Here is a 21,337-nt window from a genome sequence, read left to right as displayed (position 1 = left end):
CTTTGAGGAACATCTATTCTGAATTAATCCACTTTTTCCAGGGATTGGGATTTGGTCAAATCTGATGCATGTACCTAATTATTAGCCAATATACTAGTTTAAACTGAATTTTAGTTTAAAATGCAAAACTATTACAAATGAGATCGTACCTTTACATGCCTGACAATTATTTTGATCATTAATACTATTTTAATTTTAGCCAAAAAATATTTGAACGGATATTTCAGCTGTAATACTTAATAGAGGACTAATGCTTTATTTTAACTACTAGTTTTAACTATTTTTCTGACTGACTGAAGACTTATAGCTAACATGTAAACATAATGGTTTCAGAAATTGCTATTATAAGCTGTGCATTAAACTCCATTGCCACTGTGTCCCGCAATGGAAACTTGCTGCTTACATGATTCTCTTGAATGACATATGGTAAATTGCAGAGGAAATAAATCTGCAGTAGTTACAGCACAATCCAGGGAATGTTTTCTTGGAAATAAGCCCTACTTGGTTAACCAGAGCTTACTTTTATATAATGCACATATGATTGGAGCCGCCGTGATTTTTATGTTCTTGTTATTCATTTGTAAGAAAGTTTTGGGAAGGCCCTTTTTTATATGGAAATCATAAAGATTCCCTGGACATACCTTGACTTCCTGTGTCTTGCTGGTGATTAGTGTAAATCATACTTGTAGCATTTGAACTGAATTCATAGAGATGAGTTTCTTAGTCTCCCTGAAAGGGCAACACAGCAATACTCACTATGCTATTCTAGGCTGTTCTATTAAATTTCTTTAATTGCTTATTTGTAGCTTCTAATGGTTTGTTTCCATTGACTATTTCAATGATGTAAACCATAATATTAAGTAGGGCTGCTAGCTTTGTGGGAGAAAATAGTACTAATGCTTTTTACAATCAAAAGTTGTTAAATAAGCATGGAAAGAACAGTTATTTAATTGTAGAAAAACATTTCAGGATTTATAAAGAAAAAATAATCACACAGTAGATATGAATCAGTATTCTAGAAAATAGACGGACTTTTGGGGGAGGTTATGAGACTATAGTTTGGATATGCTCAAGAAATGGCTGCCAAGGAGAGAAAATACATTCTTAATTATGGCTGCCACTAAAGGGTAAGGCCATTCAAAACCACCCTTTTATTATATCTATAACTACACCCCACCTCCTTTCGTAGAGTCCCAGTAGCCTATAAGCTCAGATAACTTTTTCTTTTACAAGCGACTGAAGAGTATATTTCCAAACAAAAGACTGGGCTATATTCAGTCACCATTTTATTTCTTAAGAATTAAAAGGGAGTCACATAAAATCAGAGACATTCCTACAAATATAGTAGAAATGTATGTTTAGCTTTTCATTAACAAAAAATAAGCATATTTTTAAAGATAGGAAATCTGGAGGATATAAAGGAACTTTTCCAGGAGCACCACTGCTCCACATAGCCACTATTTTGCCAGTGTACCTCTTATAAACTCAGTGGCATGTAAGAGAGCTTTAATGTAGCACATTATCCAAAAGAAATTGAAGATCCAGTGAAACTTAACTAATAGGTTACATAAGCAATTTAAATTTTGTACAACTACCGGTATATATTTTTAGCATCTAAAAATATTACTCAAAAATATATTACTGGAAAAATATATTACTCAAAACTCCTCAATTTTGTTTTATACAATCCTTGCAGTGAGTTGCTTTCTTTATCATTTAGCATTATTTATATGAAGACATGACCTAATGGATTTTATTTTTATAAAAAGATATAACCTGATTCCATTTAAGGTGTGGCCTTTATACAAATTAAGAAAAGCAAGCAAGCATCATGTTCTACTTCATTTTAATACTGAGAGGTGCCATTCAAATAATAAAAGTTTGTGTTATCCCAAACGTTTGTGTTTAAAATCCCATTTTCTGCTATATTATAATTAAAAAGTCATTTTTGTTCTTTTTATTAGAAATTTAATGGTAGAAAAAAAAATCCCAAATAAATGATCAAATGTAAATGACCAAATAAAACATAATTAAACCAAATGATGGGTATCTTTTTACCTGTGCAGTAGAAATTATCTGCCTTTTCCCCCGTGGAGCTTCAAAAAATAAATGTTCTTTAGCACCAGTGTTGACTTGTAGAAGCTTGCCTGAAAAAAAATAAAAATAAAAATGCACAGTTCACTGATAATCTTACCAAATGCTTGATTGATCATAGAATATTAAATTATGACACTTATTCAGGACATTTGGGAGATATCTATCACTATTATTTGGAAATTACCTATTTAGGAATCCTTCAGAATTATCAGAAACTTACCCTGTACAGCTTTACATTTTCTAAAACTGTAGAACTGTAATCAGGGACAATTGCTTGGAATCAGGGTGAGTGGCAGAGATTTATTTCAACAGCTGTGACACCTGCAATTTTCCAGGCCATAGCAGTATCCAGCAGCATCGAGCAGACTGTACGAACACTGCTGCTGTTTTGTATCTGTCACACATTCGCCAAGCAAATTGGCTGCAGTGAGATCCGACGTCCATTTCACACACTTGACTCCCAAAGCCAAGAAGGAGGAAAGCAGATCCTTGACAAATCACAAAGGGTGCCCACAGAGTAATCAGCATCTGGGCAAACCACCCAGGTCACCAGGATTCTATGTACTTTGTGGACTAAGGAGCACAGAAGAGAATTGTTTCAACTTCCCAGGGAATGCTGATTTTGCTCCAAACACAGATTGCTTCCAATATCTTTCCTATCTATTTATTTGGCTAAATTCTCCAGCTAAAATTGGCTCCCCAAGAGATATAAAACCCCAGTGACAAAAGTCTCCATCCTAAGGCTGTCCCATCACACTGGAAAAATAATGGGAAGATAGGCTTTATCGGGAAGCCTCATTACAAAATATGTTTAGTGTAATTTATTGTACTTAAGTGTTAGCATTTTTAAAGAGAAGAAGATAGACTATTGTATTTAAATGGCTCCATCAATTGCATCACTTGGCTTTGCCATTTACCCCACCATCAGCCACTAAGAATAATCATTTTACAGTGATTATATTTCCTTACCTCTTATATCCCAATCCATATGGGTTATATAACTGGAAGCTCCCTTGCAGATTCCAACCCTTTTACTGCTCATTACATTGTAGATATCTACAAAACTATCGTATGATCCTACAGCTAAGTATTTTCCAGCACCTGTAATGCAATTATAAGGGGGTAAGTATTTTCATATCATTTTCAGTATTCTACTGGTAGTGCCCTCAGCATATACCAACATTTGGACCACCTTACCTAGAATCATTTCTGTTTTAACAATAGCAACATAACAGAGTTGTTGGAAAAGATGTTGGAGGTCTTGTAACTTAACCCACTGTTCAAGCAGGAGACCCTATAACATTTCAGACAAATGTCTGTCCAATCTCTTCTTAAAAACGTCCAGTGATAGAGCACCCATAACTTCTGGGGGCAAGCTGTTCCACTGATTAATTGTTCTCACTGTCAAGAAATTTCTCCTTAGTTCTAGGTTGCTTCTCTCTTTGATAAGTTTCCAACCATTACTTCTTGTCTGGCCCTCAGGTGCTTTGGAGAATAGATTGACCCTCTTCTTTCTGTGTCAGCCCTTCAAATATTAGAAGACTGCTAACAAGTCACATCAAAACAGAAAACTTCTGTTTTCCTTAATTTATTTCTATTACTTCCAAAATATCACAACTACTTCAAGTAAGAAAGATGTCTGTATAGATGATTTCCATTTCACAATCATTTCAGAAGCTAAAAATAGTGAGAATGTTACATTCAGTCTTGGGTAACTGATCAAAGGAAAAAATTAAAATTAATTAAAATGTCATCTCAATCATATTATGGGTAGAAAATTAATATGCCTGTTTTTTCAGTACAACTCTTCACATACTACATAAAAGTCAATGTAATTCTAGGTTGAGAAAAAAGAGCTCTTCATAACTGGTACAGACACAATACTCAGTTAAATAGACTTGTGATCTGTTTTAGCATGCTCCAGTGGGTATGCAACACTAACAGTATGGGCTCACCTCAGATGTTTCCTCCTAAAGGTTTGAACCTTGAGATTTCTAAGGTTTTTTACTAGGTTTTACGGTATGTACATCTTCATCCTTACAGAATGCAGTCTGCTACTGTAGTGAAACGCAGTCTTATAAACGTTCATTTCAATTCTTCTGAACAGAAAGCACTATTATTATCAGGTGTCATCTGATCTGAAACCAATGACTTACCAGGAGAAAACCGTATTTCTGAAATAGCATCTTTCCTGTGATGAAAAGAAACGAGATCTTCCAGAGTATCTGAATTTACCATTAAGAAACTGCCATCATTAAGACCTACTGCCAATGCCTTTCCATCAGGTGAGAAAGAGCAACATCTTCCCCCTGTGAAAAGAAAAAGACATGCTGCATACCTGCCGATTCTGATCTCCAGCCCCACACCATCCTGAATGGTGGTAACACTTTGACTTCTATCTCTGCTGTTATTCAGTCTTCATCCTCTTATCTTTTCCCAGCATCGCCTCACTTCAAATTCCATTCCCCCATTATTCCATTCCTGTAATAATTACACTCACCTAATCCTTCCCATCATCTGTCCCACAACCCTCCTCCATTCACCTCCAATATCGCTCCCCTCATTCATTTTTTCCCACTCACCATCAGAACTTTTACATGCTTCCATCTCCTTATGCTGCAAGGCCTCCAGCCCACTTTCTGACCATTATACCTCAAGAACTCAGCAAACTCAGATCTCCTCTCCTTTTCCCAGGGTATAGCAGTGATACAGATCTCCCTTACAAAACACATCAAAACTTTCCTCACTCCCTAGACCGAAGGATCAACATGTCATTCAAATGTCTTCCTGTCTAATTGTGTCTCTAATACCTAATACTCTAATACATGTTATCTTATCTAGTCGCTGTATGAGAAGTTTATCAATAAAAACATCCCACCAGTTATTCTGGAATTTGATTGCTTAATTTATTTCATTGTATTGCAAAAACATAGAAATATTTCTTCCAAAAATCTAAACATTGCAAGGGGAAAAATACCTAAAATTGACCTCTTCACAAATGGATTTTCATGCAACATTGAATGAAGCTCTCATTTGGTGACTCCTTCATTTAGCAAACATTCACTTATGATGATGCAAAAGTAAACTTCGTGAGAAGTCCTTGCATTCATGACCTTTTCATAATGTAAGTATGATCTAAAATAAGATCTAAAGTAAGATCATAAGCTCAGTCATATTTTCACTTAGCAATTGTTTCACTTAATGACCAAATTGCTGGTCCTAAATGTGGTTACCTGTATCCCAGCAAATCCCATCCTTATCTCTATGCCCAATATTTCTTACCCACAAAGACTCTAGGAGGACATAGTGTATAGTAAAATGAGTTAACATATTCCACAAGCAGTTAGTGAGTAAATTTGCTTTGTAAGTTACCCTGATAGCTCTAGTAAAATTATCAACATATCTTGGTGGTTCATTCACTCTAGCAATCTGATTCCATTTTTAAAATTCAAATTAATTTTTGTTTTTTAATACTTAACAAATTGTTATATTGTCACTTAATTGGAATCTTGGTAAAATTCAAAGATGTGGGTAAGACTGGAAAAGGAAACCACAGTAATCTTACCCTTCTTCAGTTTTCGAACAGCTAGCATGCAGTGGCTTGGTGAAAGATCCCATATTCTTAAGGTTTTGTCTTCGCTTACAGTGGCACAAATAGGTAAATGAGGATGAGAGGCTAAACCCCAAACATCTCCTTCCATATGACCCTGTAAAAACAAATTTTCCTCTGCAAGTTAACAGCTGATAGTGATGCACTTCAGCGGTGGGATTCAAATATGTGAACAACCGGTTCTCTTGTGTGGATGCCGCTTCCGGAAGTCTATTCTGGGCTTGGGCAACAAAAAATTAGCTAACGGTTCTGCCGAAGTGGTGCAAACTGGCTGAATCCACCACTGATACACTTATAACATGGACCTTTGGAAAAGGTCATTGAACATCTTGGGAATATTTCAGCATGTTATAGACATTCTGATAAAATAGCTACCCTAGTCAGTTTGGCCAATCACAAAACATCCACTTAGTAAAAGGAAAACTAATAAGATTCCTCCTTCTTATTCTCGCTATTTCCCAAATGTTTTTTAATTTTTTTTTGGGTAGAATTGCATTTGTCAAACAAGGCACTGGGCTGCAAGTATCTCTAATTTTATTTTCTAAGTACACCATTGGGATATTTCTTGGAGTGAGAAGTAGTTGAGATTGGAGCCTAGCTATGTAACACACCTATTTATTTTTTATTACATCAACATGAAAAAAAATCAAATGAAGCAAGTAGTTTGGCATCTGTGATCAGAAACATTGTGCCCAAATACCATATCTGGGGTAAAGGATCTTAAGACATCACAAACCCACTTCTTTCCCATCCTCAATATATAATTTTCTTTCTTTTGCTAAGATAATGCATGAAGGGAAAAGCAAGACATGGTTGATCCTGCCAATCCAATTTTCAATGGGACTCTTTAGTATTCAGTAGCTGATGTTATATGGATTTGGGTACCATTAGATTCTTATTGTATTACCTGGGGGTTCTTTGGGTGGGGTGTTTGTTTGACCTTATGCCTGCTGACCAGAGCCACAAATGGCAAAATGGATGGATGTATAAATTGATTAAAAACAGCATTTAACTGGAGACATAATAAGATAATGCTTATTTAGAAGACATGTTTTTACAATGTCCTGTATTTACCAAGTTTTGATAGTAATGGATTATATAAATAAGATTATGCAACAAAGGCTAAAATTTTCAAAGGATAATATTCTCTTACAGTACATGGAATTGGACAACTGGACAACATAAATGAATTTTCCATGTCCCCTTAATATTGCCAAAAGACTCATATTGTAGAATTAAAAAGATAAATTTATGTCCATTTTCACTCAATGGACTGACTGCCATCTATAGATTTGTCTATAAATGTAGATTTTATATGGACACATATAATGAAATATGAGACTCATTTATACAGAACACAGATAATACAGATTTAAAAAATTTATACAGATTTTAAAAAGAGCTCTGTAAATGTATCAGAAATATATTCAACTTGAGTAATATTTGCAGTAGACAACTACAGTATATATGGAATTATAACTGTTTATTGTTATAATGACATATGGGATTCTTTTTTGTCACAGCACTTTTTATGTGTTTTTATGTCTTTGACAATGTATGTATCACTATCACTATTATTTTTAAAAAATAATAGTAATAATAGTGAATTGCAGTGAATTATTTCTAATTCACTGCAATTTTACTTCACTATTTTAACATTCCAAAACTTACACTATTAAATAAGAGATGTTTTTAATATTTACCTGAACTAGTAAAGTTATTGGTCCACTTTTATCAACTTCCAATATTTCACCATTCTTTGTTCCAACTAAAATATGACCATGTCCTAATGATATGGCACGGATAGAAGGATTATCTTCTAAAAGAAGACCTAAATGGGTAAAAGAAAATAAAGAATTCTATTTGAACAATCATTATATAAATAAAACCAATTTATTATTGGAACATTGTATTATGTTTCCTAAAGTTTAACATAATCTTTGCTTAAAAATACATTTTTCTTATTTATCTTTGATAATCCAATGCTTATTTATTGTGAATTGATCTAATTGAACTCACTGGGACATATTTATGCAGACATGCATAGCACAATTGCATGATTGTTTCTACGTACCACAACAGATTTAACAAGAAGGACATGCTCTTGAGTCTCTTCCATCATCAAACAATGCCATCTTATTAGAGCTGGGAGTCATGGCTTCTCTGTGGCTGTGCCTAGCCTGAGCAACATCAATCCACCAGAGAGAGCTGAATGCTGACCTTATTATCCTTTCGTAAAGTTGTGAACTGAGCTTTTTTGTTTTAAGCCACAACTCAAAACTTGTACTGATTGTGTTGTAAGATTGTGTTTCCTCAGGCATTTGGATCAGGAAGTTAGGTGAGCTATGCTGGTGATGTTGCTTTTTGTTTGGGGGTGTTACTGTTTTAACCAGGGCATCATATGCTGGTCCATAATCCACAAAAGAAATATATCTATCTAGCCCACAAAGAACAGGAAGAAAGCAACCTTCTGTTTGGCTGCTTTTATGAGTGCTTGCCATCTCTTCGGGTAGCCATTTTGCCAATGAGTTCACCAGCCACCTTGGCATTGGTAGAGAAAGAAGTCCCCCCTCTGGTGCAGCTGAGTGCAAGCTGAGGTAAAGAAGGTGGAAGAAATGACAATGACAGCATGGCTTCTGCCCCCTATGTGGGAGAAGACTACTGTAGAGATAACTTATACAAGATATTCAGAGATAATTTTGAAGAACAAATGCAAGAACTGTTATTAAAAAGTAAATGATAATTTGATCCTGAGAATGAAGTGGGCTTGAGAAAGAGAATCAAAATAAACTCATCTTGCTTCTCCTTGGTATAAAAGTGGACTGAGGGATACTCCGGCAGGCTTTCAAGATTCTCTTATTAGGACTTTTGGTTTTGCATGGTAGCGACCACTCGTGGGCTTGCAGATTCTCCGCACCCCCACGGCTAATTTCACCCTGCCAGGGGACCCTAAATGGGTCTAGGTCATCCTGGAGAGGCAGTGAAGAAAGAAGGGTGTCCCAGCGACTCTGGAACGACAGCAGCCATTCCATTCGACAGGAGAAAGGCTGACGGTACTTTATCGACCAGCCCAAGCTACTTGCAACTGAAGTCCAAAAGTACTAATCAGCACAACTGTGAACAGCGTGTTTGAAACTGGGTGAGAAATTTGATCTTCTCTTTTCTATTCTATATTTAATTTCCTGGAAAAGATCCCCAAGAAGCAAAATATCTCCAAAACGGAAGGAGGGGGATTTCCACCCCACCCTTATACTAACGGAAGCGGGGAATTAATCTTTTTATGGAGGATCAAAATATATTAAAGTGAAATAAATATATAATCTGAAATTTAAAACTTAAATCTGGATAAATTTAATATTGTTGAATGATTAAGACTCATTCTAAAGAGAACTATTCATTTGGGAAATTGAAAAACAAATAGATGCTGACACCTAGTGGTGGATGAAGACTATGACAGCTATGACTTTCATATAAAAAGGTAAAGGTAAAGGTTCCCCTGCCCATGTGTGCTAGTTGTTTCCAACTCTAGCGGCCGGTGCTCATCTCCGTTTCAAAGCTGAAGAGCCAGCGTTTGTCCGAGGACGTCTCCGTGGTCATGTGGCCGGCAAGACTAGATGCCAAAGGCGCATGGAACACTGTTACCTTCCCACCATAGTGGTTCCTATTTTTCTACTTGCATTTTTACATGCTTTCGAACTGCTAGGTTGGCAGAAACTGGGACAAGTAACAGGCACTCACTCTGCTTCGTGGCACTCAGGATTCGACCCGCCAAACTGCCAATCTTCTGATCGACAAGCTCAGTGTCCTAACCCACTGAGCCACCACGTCCCTTGGCAAAACCTGGGAAAAGCTAACTGGTGTTTGTGACCTTCAAAGCTTTAACAACAAAGAACAGCTGTGACAAAAAAGGATAATAATCTGGGCTGTAGACAAAGAGAGAATTATAAATTTCAAAAAAAATCTTTTTTAAACTATTTGGAGTACAAATATCTTTTTAACCAGGACTCTAAAGCTATTTGCAGAGAAAAGGAAAGAAGAGAAAAATTCAAATTCTTGGCCATTATGGATCAGAGATATGTAGAAAGAACATATCAAGAAAACATAAATACTCCAAAGGAGCAGATATATAGTATACTGCAACTAATGCAAACAACAATGATTTTAAACCACAAAGAAATTCTAAATAATATAAATAATATAAATCAATCTATTCCCAAGTTAATTCTACAAAAAAAAAATTCCCAGGAAACAACAGAGAAGGAGCAGATAAAACAGATAAGTGGATACAAAATTGAGAATAGAGACTTAAAGATGGAACTTAACAAAACAAGGAAACATGATTTAATATTAGTGGGGAAAAAATCACAAGAATTGGAAAAAACAACTTATCCCTTAAGACTACAAAATAAATCTAAGGACAAGGAAACAGATTGGATAAAATGGACTGTAGAGATGTCAGGAACATTGGAGAGAAAGGAAATGATAAGACAAGCAGAAAGAAAGAAAAAGAAAAAGATTTTCAACAAACATGGAAAGGCAGAAGCCCCATACAAAGACATTTCACCTGGTTTACTTTTTATATCTATGGTAAAAATTCTGAACATATGGAAAGACCTTTCGACTCAGCAAAACACATTGATCAAGAAAGATACTGGGTAAAGGCAAAAGTCTAAAGTGGAAATCAAGAAAATAGATGATGGGACCTACTAGAGAGAATAATCAAAAAAGAAACATTTGTTTGAATATGGTTAAAGAAATAGAAAAGATTTGGAATATATATATATATATATATATATATATATATGTGTGTGTGTGTGTGTGTGTGTGTGTGTGTGTGTGTGTGTGTGTGTGTGTGTGTGTAGATCTTTGGTCATTCGGTTTTTTCCCCACGTAGAATTGAAGGTATAAGAGCAACATTTCGACGAAATCTCATCCGTCATCCTCAGGCTGGTGGCTTCAGCTTCGTTCTTCTGGGAGAAGTGTGTGGTAGTGGCTGTTTGTTCCTCTTTTTTAAACTGCCAGAGGGGGTGTGTTCTGTGGGTGGAGGTGTGCTCTGATTGGGTGGGGGGTTAGCTGTGTTCTGATTGGGTGGGGGTGTGTTTTGAATGGGGGCTGTGTTCTGATTGGGTGGGGGTGTGTTTTGAATGGGGGCTGTGTTCTGATTGGGTGGGGGTGTGTTTTGAGTGGATGGGCTGGTCTCAGCTGCCAGCCTTAGACCTGAACTGGTGAGTTGTGCTGCTTTTGTTCGGCTCTGTGTTTGTGGTGGTGCCATGTTTTTATAGTGGGTGTCAGTTTGTGTGGTTTGGAGGGATTTAAAGTGGCTGATGTTGCAGCTGTAGTTAGGTTTCTGTTTTGTGCTTGTGTGTCATTATCGTTGTGGGTTCGGATTAGCTTTTTGAATGCTTGTGTGGTGGTGATGTCATGTGATGTTATCATGAGTTTGGGTCTGGTATCATTCTTGGTGGTTGGGACTCGTCTGTCAATCAAGGCGGGTTTCCAAATGGCTGGTAGGCAAGAGGTATCATCTCGTTTGTTCATGCTGTGGGGGCGTTTTTCTATCTCAATGGCTTCTCTGATTATTCTGTTGTTAAAATTTATTTATTTTTATTTATTTTTATTACATTTATATCCCGCCCTTCTCCGAAGACTCAGGGCGGCTTACAAGCTTAGCAGTAGCCTTCATTCTATGTATATGCCTGCTTGTTAGGGCTTTCACACACACCCCAAGCGGCATTATTACAAAGTCAGCTTATTGCCCCCAACAATCTGGGTCCTCATTTTACCTACCTCGGAAGGATGGAAGGCTGAGTCAACCTTGAGCCTGGTGGGATGCGAACCTGCACTAATTGCAGGCAGCTGGTGTTACTTAAGGAGGCATCAGCCCACTGCTCCACCAAGGCTCCAAAATGTTCAATTTTGGCGATAGTTTTGGTCTTTTTAAAATCAATTTCATGTCCCATGGCTTTAAAGTGTTGGAACAGGGATGAAATTTGTTCTCCCTTTCTGAGGAACAAACAGCCACTACCACACACTTCTCCCAGAAGAACGAAGCTGAAGCCACCAGCCTGAGGATGACGGATGAGATTTCGTCGAAACGTTGCTCTTATACCTTCAATTCTACGTGGGAAAAAAACTGAATGACCAAAGATATACATACAAACACCCGCGAAAACCTCAGAAAACATATATATATATATATACACATATATCATTCTAAGAGGGACAAACCCCTTAAATAATATAGTATGCTTTCCCCCCTCTTTTTTATTCTATTTCTTGATATGAGTAATATAAAAAAGTTGAAATGGCTTAAAGGAAATGTTTTAGATATTTAAATGTGATTGAATTTTAAAAAATTATAATGGATTAAAATGTTTTGAATAAGAGTTAAAGGACTAGAGGACTAGATGTATTATATGGAATATTTAAAGATTAAACAAATTTTTAATTATGGTTAACAAGAATAAGAAATCTTGGAAACAAATATATATTAGCTTAGGAGATATATATATTTCAAGTAGTATGTTATTTTTTATGTTTCTTCACTCTTGCTCTCTTTTCTTTTTTTACTGTTTTATATATTCCTTAAGAAATGTAAAAGTGCTGAGATGATTCATATGGAAAAAATAAATTTTTGAGAAAATCTTAACCAGTAAGAATACTTTGAATCTTGTGGGAGAAACAAATTTAAATAACGACTGTCACAGGATCTATGATAAGGCAACCAGAATGATTGGATAGAAAAGAAATATTATATTGATGAGATTATTATTTTAGGAATATTAGGGAAAATATATATTTAATTGTTATCTATCAAAACAATAAGAATTGTATTAACTCAATGTTTGCAAAAGAGGACATTTTAGGGAAAAGTGGAAATCATCTAAAACCATCATGTGGATTACGGATTACAGAAATCAATTGTTAGTGATTATTTAACAAATGTAAACCCAGACAACACACTGTTCACCAATTATTAAGTGATTTATGTTTAAAAAATCAATAAAATATATTACAAAAAAATTCTCTTATTATACTCTATAACAATAGACTTCTGCTAATCTCTGAATTGTTTTATTCAGGACTTGCCTACCTAAAGTTACATAGTAAAATTCAGTTCTGATACAAACCCTTTTACTGCATGAAAGCAGATATAGCACATCATGGGAATTATATGAAAAACTCTCAACTACTCAGAAATCCCACCTGCTCCTCTTCTGTGCTTTCACAGTCTTCAAAAATTTTCAGCTAATCAGTTCACAAAAAGACCATTGTTTTAAAATAGTAGGAAATAAGTTTGCATTATAGTAATCTAAGGAAACATCAAATTACCTTTGGATCCTGGGGCTAATGCAGTTCGTTTGATGGCATATGTTTTCAGACACCGTTCAAAACTGTCATCCCAAAGAGCAACAATTCCATCTTTTGCTCCAGTTACAAATCCCTAAAGACCAAGAGAAATAGAATATAAAACATATTCCATATGTCTTGATTGTAAACCACATTGAGAAGTTATTTATATGTTATACTCATTCATATTTTATTTCACTGCCACAACCTTGAGTAATATTTCTAGAGCTGTTTATTAATGCTATATTCAAGTTCCTATATTTATGGCATCTATATTCACAAATTTGTGTTTCTATGGCACAGATTGCAAACTTTATCATATTAACATTTTGTTGCTTCGTGCTACATTAACCTTGAATGATGGTGACACAGTTTCACAGTGAGCATCATCTAAGCAGGATGGTTTGTGACCTTTGTTGCGTTTGTGTGTGCGAGGCTACTTGTGCTTAAAATATTATTGTGCTTATAGTGAATTCCCTTGCGTTCAAAGAAAAGTGCATCTAGTGATGGAGAAGACTAAAAGTACTAAGAAAGGGATGACTTTGAATGAGAAAGGGTGGATTCTAAAGAGATTGCTTGGTTTCTTTTCTCCCCCACCCACAGCATACAAATTATTTAAATGAGGGGGAGAAAAAAATGAAAAAAGGAGTCTCTTTATGCAATCTCTCCATTTTCCACCATCCCCCCCTCGCCGAGTGGAGAGATTGGAGAAAAAGAGATTACAAGAGACTAAGACTAAGGAAAAATACAACGAAGAATACCCTGGCTGCTTGTGTAGTGTAATATGTGCGCTGTTGGTTAGATTCATAACCATACTTTTTGAGATAAGGAGGAAAAAGATGAAAAATAGTGGGTTCGCCAAATCCTTTAGGCATATCTAATCCAACTTCTGGGTTTGAATGCAATAAAATCAATTTATATTCAATGATAAGTTACTCACTTTTTCTAATGCATGCATACTGAACAATGGGCCATCATGTGCTTTTACTGTTTTGACGAGGAAAATATCTCTCCATATACACACATCTCCAGTTGCAGTTCCAGAGAATGTCATTTCTTCTGTCCAGCCATAAACTGCACACATCATTGTATCAATTTTTCCCACTGGACCCACAAAACCTTTTTTCCCAATTAGTCCACCTCCTTAAATTCAAATAAAACCAAATTATATTTGACCTTGATCATGTGTTTCTAAACGAACACAGAAAGTTTTAAAGCTAAAACACAATGACTTCCATTTTTTTTTATTAATTACAATGAATAATTTGTACTTTCAATTACGAAACCTTAGACTACATACAGAATTTAATATTAAACCATAAAAAGCATACAATACAACATCAAAACAAGTTTGACTGTGTATATGTGTGTATGTATGTGTGTATATATATAAAATCTTCCAGTGAAACCGGTCTAATAGAACACCTTGGTCTACTGCTATAATATATCTATCTATCTATCTATCTATCTATCTATCTATCTATCTATCTATCTATCTATGAAACAAAACAAAAACAAAACAAAAATAGAGGGATGTATTGATACAATTATTTAAAAATGTTGTATCAGTATCTGTTTCAAGAGAGAAATGGGAGATTATATATTTCAGTTCTATAATTATCATCATTGAGTCAAGTGTCATGTTACCCTCACTTTCTCAAAAGCAAATTATATTAAAAAGCTAAACTTACAATTTATTATGCAGTTTAGCTTCATTTATTCTCACACCCCAGTAAACTAGTGTCATATAAAAGAGGAAAATAAAATATGATTGAAGTAACTTGATAATTATTCAAAGTAATTTTAAAAAATTTGCCTTACCCACTCTTCGCCAGAATTTTATATGTTTAATTCCAGCTGTAATTAGTTTATCAGGCATAAAGGGGTTAATTTTAACAACAAAGATCTTGTCTTTACTCCCCCTAAAAGAAATTTAAAAATATTTTCACTTTCATGTGGGACAATATTTTCTCTATACAATAAAGCTTTGACAAAACTATATCTTCAACAATTACTTATATTCAAATAGCAATTTTGTATTAAGATTAATAGATGACTTGTCTATTTATCTTTTAAAGTTAGAATTTGACAATTCTCATTCTGGAAAGACAAAATAAAAATATAGTTTTTTGCATAATTATCTCCAATATAAATTTTTTCTTGCTATGGTATAATATCTTCATATACCTTTTTTCACATCTCTTTATTATTTTGGTCCCTAATTCTTCAGGATATTTCCTAATATACTGTTAAAAAGATGAAGGTAATTATCTCATTTTGAAGTTTTGATCAGAATTCTGCAAGAGCCAAAATACGTTGTTGGTCTCTGTGACTTTATGTATGGACAAGGGACAGAAATGTCACTGGTTGTGCTTTTGGATGATCTTTGGCAAGGGCAGAAAGGGGGTTGGGCATCCCTCCTTTCCTGCTTGACCTCTTGGCAGCTCCCGATACCATCAGCTCACTCCAACAATACTCAATTAAATATTTGTCTAAGACTATGCCATCTTTGGTACTTGATGGATTGGCACCGCCCAAGAAAGATCCACTGTGCAATCTGGGGGCCTAACAGTTTGCAGGTCTGACAGGGCCCTTCTAAGAGCAGGTGACAGTCACAGCTAGGAGGACCTTTGCAAACCTTTGAGTTGTGCACCAGTTGTGCCTATTTCTAGATCGGGAGACTCTGCTCACAGTCACTCATGCCCTGATCATCTCCAGATTGGACTATTGAAATGCACTCTATATGGGGCTGCGTATATACAGTATCTGGAATTTTAAACTGGTGCAGAATGCTGAGGTGTGGGCAGTTTTGTATATTCCCAGAATAACACATATCACACCTCTGCTCTGCAAGCTGCAATGCCTGCAACTTTCCTTCTGTACTCAATTCAAGATGCTGATTTTATCTTTTAAAGTCCTCCCTGGCATAAGACTAGGTTATCTGAGGGATCATTTCTCTCCGACGGCATTATCTATCTCATGAGATCTGCCATTTGCAAGAGTCTTACATTTCATGGGTCCCAGGAAGGAGGCCTTCTTATAGAACATTCTCCCTACCACCACCACCCAAAATCACTTCCATATTAATTTGATAAATAAATAAAAATGATATAACCAACCCTAATTACTCAACTGTTCTCTCAAAAATAGCTTGCTTCCCCCTCCCCTTTTCCCCCTTCTCTTTCAGTATTTGAAGGATGGATATATATAATAAGACAGGAGTTCTTCCAAGCTTATTGAGAAAGTAAAAGAGTAGTTCCCTCCTCGTTAAAGAGCTATTAAAATATTAAACTTGACTACTTCTCTCAGTGTTGTCCCCATGTCTTTTAAATACAATTGATGAGATGCATGCATTCAATATATATGGAATTAAAAACACAGACCACAAATTTAATTAAGAAGCCGTTTTATCTGCAGGAGGCAGATTCTGAATCCAGACCTTAAAATTCATTGTTCACATTCTAGGCTTTGTTCACATCAACATGCATAACATATTTTTTAAAAGACTGAAAACATCTTCCATCTTTTTAAAATAATCCTAACTGCAGTAAACTGTGACTTATGCACCTTAATCAGCAAATTAAAATTACAGATCTTCAAAATCTCTGATCAACATACTAATGATTAATCATAATGGGCTGTATTACCTTCCTTTTATCTTATTGAATTTTTACAAGTGGATGTAATGTACATGTAACGCCTGGGAATATAAACACAATAAAGAAGATTGGAGCCTTGGTGGAGCAGTGGGCTAATGCCTCCTTAAGTAACACCAGCTGCCTGCAATTAGTGCAGGTTCGCATCCCACCAGGCTCAAGGTTGACTCAGCCTTCCATCCTTCCAAGGTAGGAAAAGTGAGGACCCAGATTGTTGGGGGCAATAAGCTGACTTTGTAATAATGCCGCTGGGGGGGGGGCGAAAGCCCTAATAAGCAGGCATATACATAGAATGAAGGCTACTGCTAAGCACATTGGTTTGTGCTTAAATTGTAAGCCGCCCTGAGTCTTCGGAGAAGGGCAGGATATAAATGGGATTAAAATAAAATAAATAAAATAAAATATACTTTGTACAATTCACCCACATCCATAGTAAGAGATTTACCAGTCCACTGCGCATTAGGTATCAATAAAAACAACACCAGAAATGTCCTGCTTTTTACTAAGATTTCAATATAACCATAACAAATGATTATAGTAAAACAGTTGGATGACTTTTTTACCTTACTGCTGAAAGCTTATCTCCTTTTCTCCAATCCCAAAGAATAACAGTGTGATTGTCGTCTATTCCAACTGAAGCTAAACGTTTGCCATCAGCTATAAAACAAAGCATAAATCATTGTTTTATAAACAGCAATACTTACAAATTATGGCAATAAATACGGGGGGGGGGCATTCTGAATAGCTAAACTCTATCACATATTTGTATATCAGCAGTAACTGTTTCCATTGCTATTCACTCCAAATATGCACTTTTATTTTGAAGAATGCATCACATAATAACTGATGAAATTTAAATGCAGGCACTTTGATGCCAAAATTTAGAAGCAATATCTGTGATTCTTACTTTAAAGAGACAGTTTAGAAATGTAATGATTTCTCTAATTCAGTCATATGCCCGTTTTCAAAAGATATACTTTTTCAAACTAATTAATTTTTAAAATGTTTTTTTTCAATAGTAGTAAAGTATATGATAGAAATGATGCTTTTGTTGCATTTCAATGTTTTTTCATAAATTTTGGGTCATTATCATTCTAAGCTATTATGCTAATTAGCTTATTTTCAAAATTTAATCAACTTAAGACCAATGCTATTATCTGCTCCAATTACTTTCTATGCAGGCAGCTGTCTCCACTTGATGGTCAGAGATTCCCCTCCTTTGGCCATCAAACATCCACATTTTAGGAAGAGATGGGCCTCATACGGATAGGCAATGAGAAACTGAATTAATTTAATTATATCATTGCTGAACAGAATCCAATCCCAATGACTACAGAGATTCAAAAGACAGCTTCCTAATAATATACCGTACCTCCTTCATCACCATCAAATACACATCTGCCCATAGTATTAACAAAATAAATCACATTTATGTAATCTACAGTTTCACAAAAATATGATAACCATACATACCTGAAAAGTCAACAGCACAAACACCATACTGGTGATAGCCCTTTAATACCGACAGTGGTTTGATTGTTTCTGTATCCCAAATATGGGTTGAGCAATCCCGGCCAACCTTATATAAGAGATTGAACGCATATACATACACATGCAATTATACAGTCAACTTTAAAAGCCCAAAGTATATAATAGAAACTGTACTAACTTCCTAGTTTTTCTATTATACCCAGTTCCTAACCATGCCATCCATTCATATTATAGTATTTTACTCCTATTTTCATGTCCTTCAGGAAACTTGCAAAACTTGGCTGCACAAAAAGGCCTTTTGAATCTGATTAATATGGAGCCATAACTCTGGCATTAATGTTTGCATTCTATATTCTTATGATTATTTTTACTTTATAATGTGTTTAATTTGTCAATACCTCTACATTCTCTAGAGTCCATTTGGAATAAGGAAATAGATAAATTCTGCAAATAAGTAAGTAAATGATAACTTAGCAAAAGCAGCATTGCTTTTTCTTGGGATGATTCTGTCTGTTATTGTAATGACTGTTGGAGAATTTAGAAAATAAACTTTGTAAGGTATATTACGTTACTTAAAACAACCACTAAATTAACAATTTCTAACAATTGTTTTAGAAAACAGAAATTACTTCATAGGCATCCAGACCAAGATATTATTAAAATTATGACACTTTCAGGATGTAATGATGCAAATGGCATTGTTATATAAGAACATCACAACATATGATGCCACAACATAAACTGCATCATTTACATCAGGATCAAGATGTACTGTAGATGTCATCTTTTACATCCTTTGATCCAGCCACTGCCATCTATGCAATGGATTCAACCCATTGGTTCTAATCAAACATGGGTGCATCAATGTATTTTATGAAGTTCTGTGTATCCGGCTGCTTTAGTATTTTTCATGCAATGGAGATGCTCCCACACATACACAGAACATTTCCCTTTGCAGGAAAAATATGTTTCTGATTTCCAGACACTCCTATTCTTATATAGCCCAAGAATCATCCAAGAAAGTCATATATATTATTTTTTCCTTATGTAGCATAACAAGCCCAAACACATTTTCTATAGTAGAAGAATATTGACAGGAATATTAAATATCTTTTATAGACTGACTAAACTGAAATAACAACTCTAGATCTCTAGTTCCTCTATACATCTTACCTGGCCTGTGGCCACATAGTCCTTTAGAGGGTGAATAGCAAGGCATAGGATATCATCATCATGACCCAAATAAAAGCGCTGTGTGTTTTGCTGCCGATTGTATACTATACCCACTGCTGCAACATGGTACACAATTTCTCCAGTCTGAGTGTAAAATAAATTACTCCGACAGTCATAACCTCTGTAACTAATAAAACAACATTAAATTAAAGTAACATGTATCTTAATACATTATAGACATGCATCATGCTATTCCTCTTCAACATCAGCCACATTGTATAAAATGCAGAAAAAAAACAATCTGAAGCAGGAGAGAAAAGAGAAAAAAAGGAAGTCTAACTAAATTTAGTTTGTGCCAATATTATTCCTTCTAATGAGAAGGAAGGATTCACTGTGAGGGCAAGTGAAAAAGGGGACAACAGAGAATGAGGTGGCTGGATGGAGTCACTGAAGCGGTAGGCGTGAGCCTAAATGGACTCCGGAGGATGGTGGAGGACAGGAAGGCCTGGAGGAACATTGTCCATAGGGTCGCGATGGGTCAGACACGACTTCGCAACTAACAACAACAAAATATTATTCATCATACCTTTCTATCCCTATTTTTGCTTTCACTAGGTTCATACCTTGTCTTTTTGTTCTCTAAGCTGTTCCCCTCTCTCTTTTTGAAGATCTCATCAAGTTCATCCAAAGAGTTTCCCAGTCTTCCTCTTCCCTTCAAACTGTCCTTTCTCTTTTTTAATAACACTCCATTTTTTGTATGCAGTCCATATTCATTTATCTTTCAAGTATCTACCATTCATTCTTGACCACATTTCTTTCTGTTTTACAATACATTTCTCCTGACTTATCCAATTCTCCATATAATAAACTGGGTGAAAGGACACTCCTATAAAAAAAAAGCTAAAGGTTTCCCTGTCAATTGTGTCTGACTCTAAGTTACGTTGCTAATCTCTGTTTCTTTGGAATGTTGTTCAAAGACAATTTCTATGGTCATGTAGCTTGTGTGGCTATATGACAAAGGTGCATGGAACACTATTACCTCCCCACCAAAGTGGTACCTATTAATCTACTCATATTTGAATGCTGTCGAAATGCTAGGTGTGCAGAACTGGGGCAAGTAAAGTGAGCTTACTCTTTTGTGCAGGTCTCTGGTCTCAAACTCGGGCTTGTCAGCTCTCCAGCTGACAATCTCAGCATCTTTAACTGCTGAATCATTATGCCCCTGCTCCTACATATCAAATTAGGTATGTCTCATAGAATAACAAATCAAACTAAGTTATATCAGTAATTTCCCTTTGAATTGTTTGCCCTGTTTAATAATAATAATAATAATAATAATAATAATAATAATAATAATAATAATAATAATAATAATAATAATTAATAATAATAATACATCAAGAAATTGCACCTTCCTGCAATAACTCCAGCAAAGCTACAAAAAACTGTGCTACTCGGAGCATCTTACATTTTAAGGAGATACCTGGTTGATACCTAGGATGGTGGCAGCAACCCGTGTCAACCATTAGAGCCACTCAATTTGAGTGTTCAGTTGACTGAGTTTCATGTTTTATGAATAAGTTTTATAATAATAAAAAAATTGAAGGGACCTTGGAGGTCATCTAGTCCAACCCCCTGCTCAGGCAGGAAATCCTAGACCATTTCAGACAAATGGCTGTCCAGTCTCTTCTTAAAAACTTCCAGTGTGGGAGCATTCACAGCTTAATCACTGATTAATTGTTCTAACTGTCAGGAAGTTTCTCCTTAGTTCTAGGATGCATCTCTCTTTGGTTAGTTTCCATCCATTGCTTCTTGTCCTGCCTTCAGGTACTTTGGAGAATAGCTTGACTCCCTCTTCTTTGTGGCAGCCCCTGAGATATTGGAACTCTGCTATCATGTCCCCACTAGTCCTTCTCTTCATTAAACTAGACATACCCAATTCCAGCAACCGTTCCTTATA

The 21,337-nt window shown here is 35.6% G+C and overlaps 1 protein-coding gene across 2 annotated transcripts in view; it reads right to left on the bottom strand.

Annotated features, from left to right (window-relative positions):
- EML5 (EMAP like 5) overlaps nucleotides 1–21,337 on the bottom strand; it is a gene marked incomplete at its 5' end in the record, with an annotated part of 98,085 nt that overhangs the window by 41,357 nt on the left and 35,391 nt on the right. For both annotated transcript variants that reach the window (XM_083375224.1, XM_083375225.1), the window contains 11 exons: nucleotides 2,059–2,147; nucleotides 3,067–3,198; nucleotides 4,254–4,406; nucleotides 5,663–5,804; nucleotides 7,411–7,538; nucleotides 13,040–13,151; nucleotides 13,998–14,200; nucleotides 14,879–14,979; nucleotides 17,277–17,370; nucleotides 18,187–18,292; nucleotides 19,378–19,564. In XM_083375224.1, the coding sequence (XP_083231350.1) occupies nucleotides 2,059–2,147; nucleotides 3,067–3,198; nucleotides 4,254–4,406; nucleotides 5,663–5,804; nucleotides 7,411–7,538; nucleotides 13,040–13,151; nucleotides 13,998–14,200; nucleotides 14,879–14,979; nucleotides 17,277–17,370; nucleotides 18,187–18,292; nucleotides 19,378–19,564 (1,447 nt within the window). The remainder of the gene's footprint in view (nucleotides 1–2,058; nucleotides 2,148–3,066; nucleotides 3,199–4,253; nucleotides 4,407–5,662; nucleotides 5,805–7,410; nucleotides 7,539–13,039; nucleotides 13,152–13,997; nucleotides 14,201–14,878; nucleotides 14,980–17,276; nucleotides 17,371–18,186; nucleotides 18,293–19,377; nucleotides 19,565–21,337) is intronic.

This window comes from Vipera ursinii (genome assembly GCF_947247035.1).
Source record: "Vipera ursinii genome assembly, chromosome: 1".
Taxonomy (NCBI): domain Eukaryota; kingdom Metazoa; phylum Chordata; class Lepidosauria; order Squamata; family Viperidae; genus Vipera; species Vipera ursinii.
Note: the sequence above shows the minus strand (reverse complement) of the source record. Positions and strands in the feature narration are given on the sequence as shown.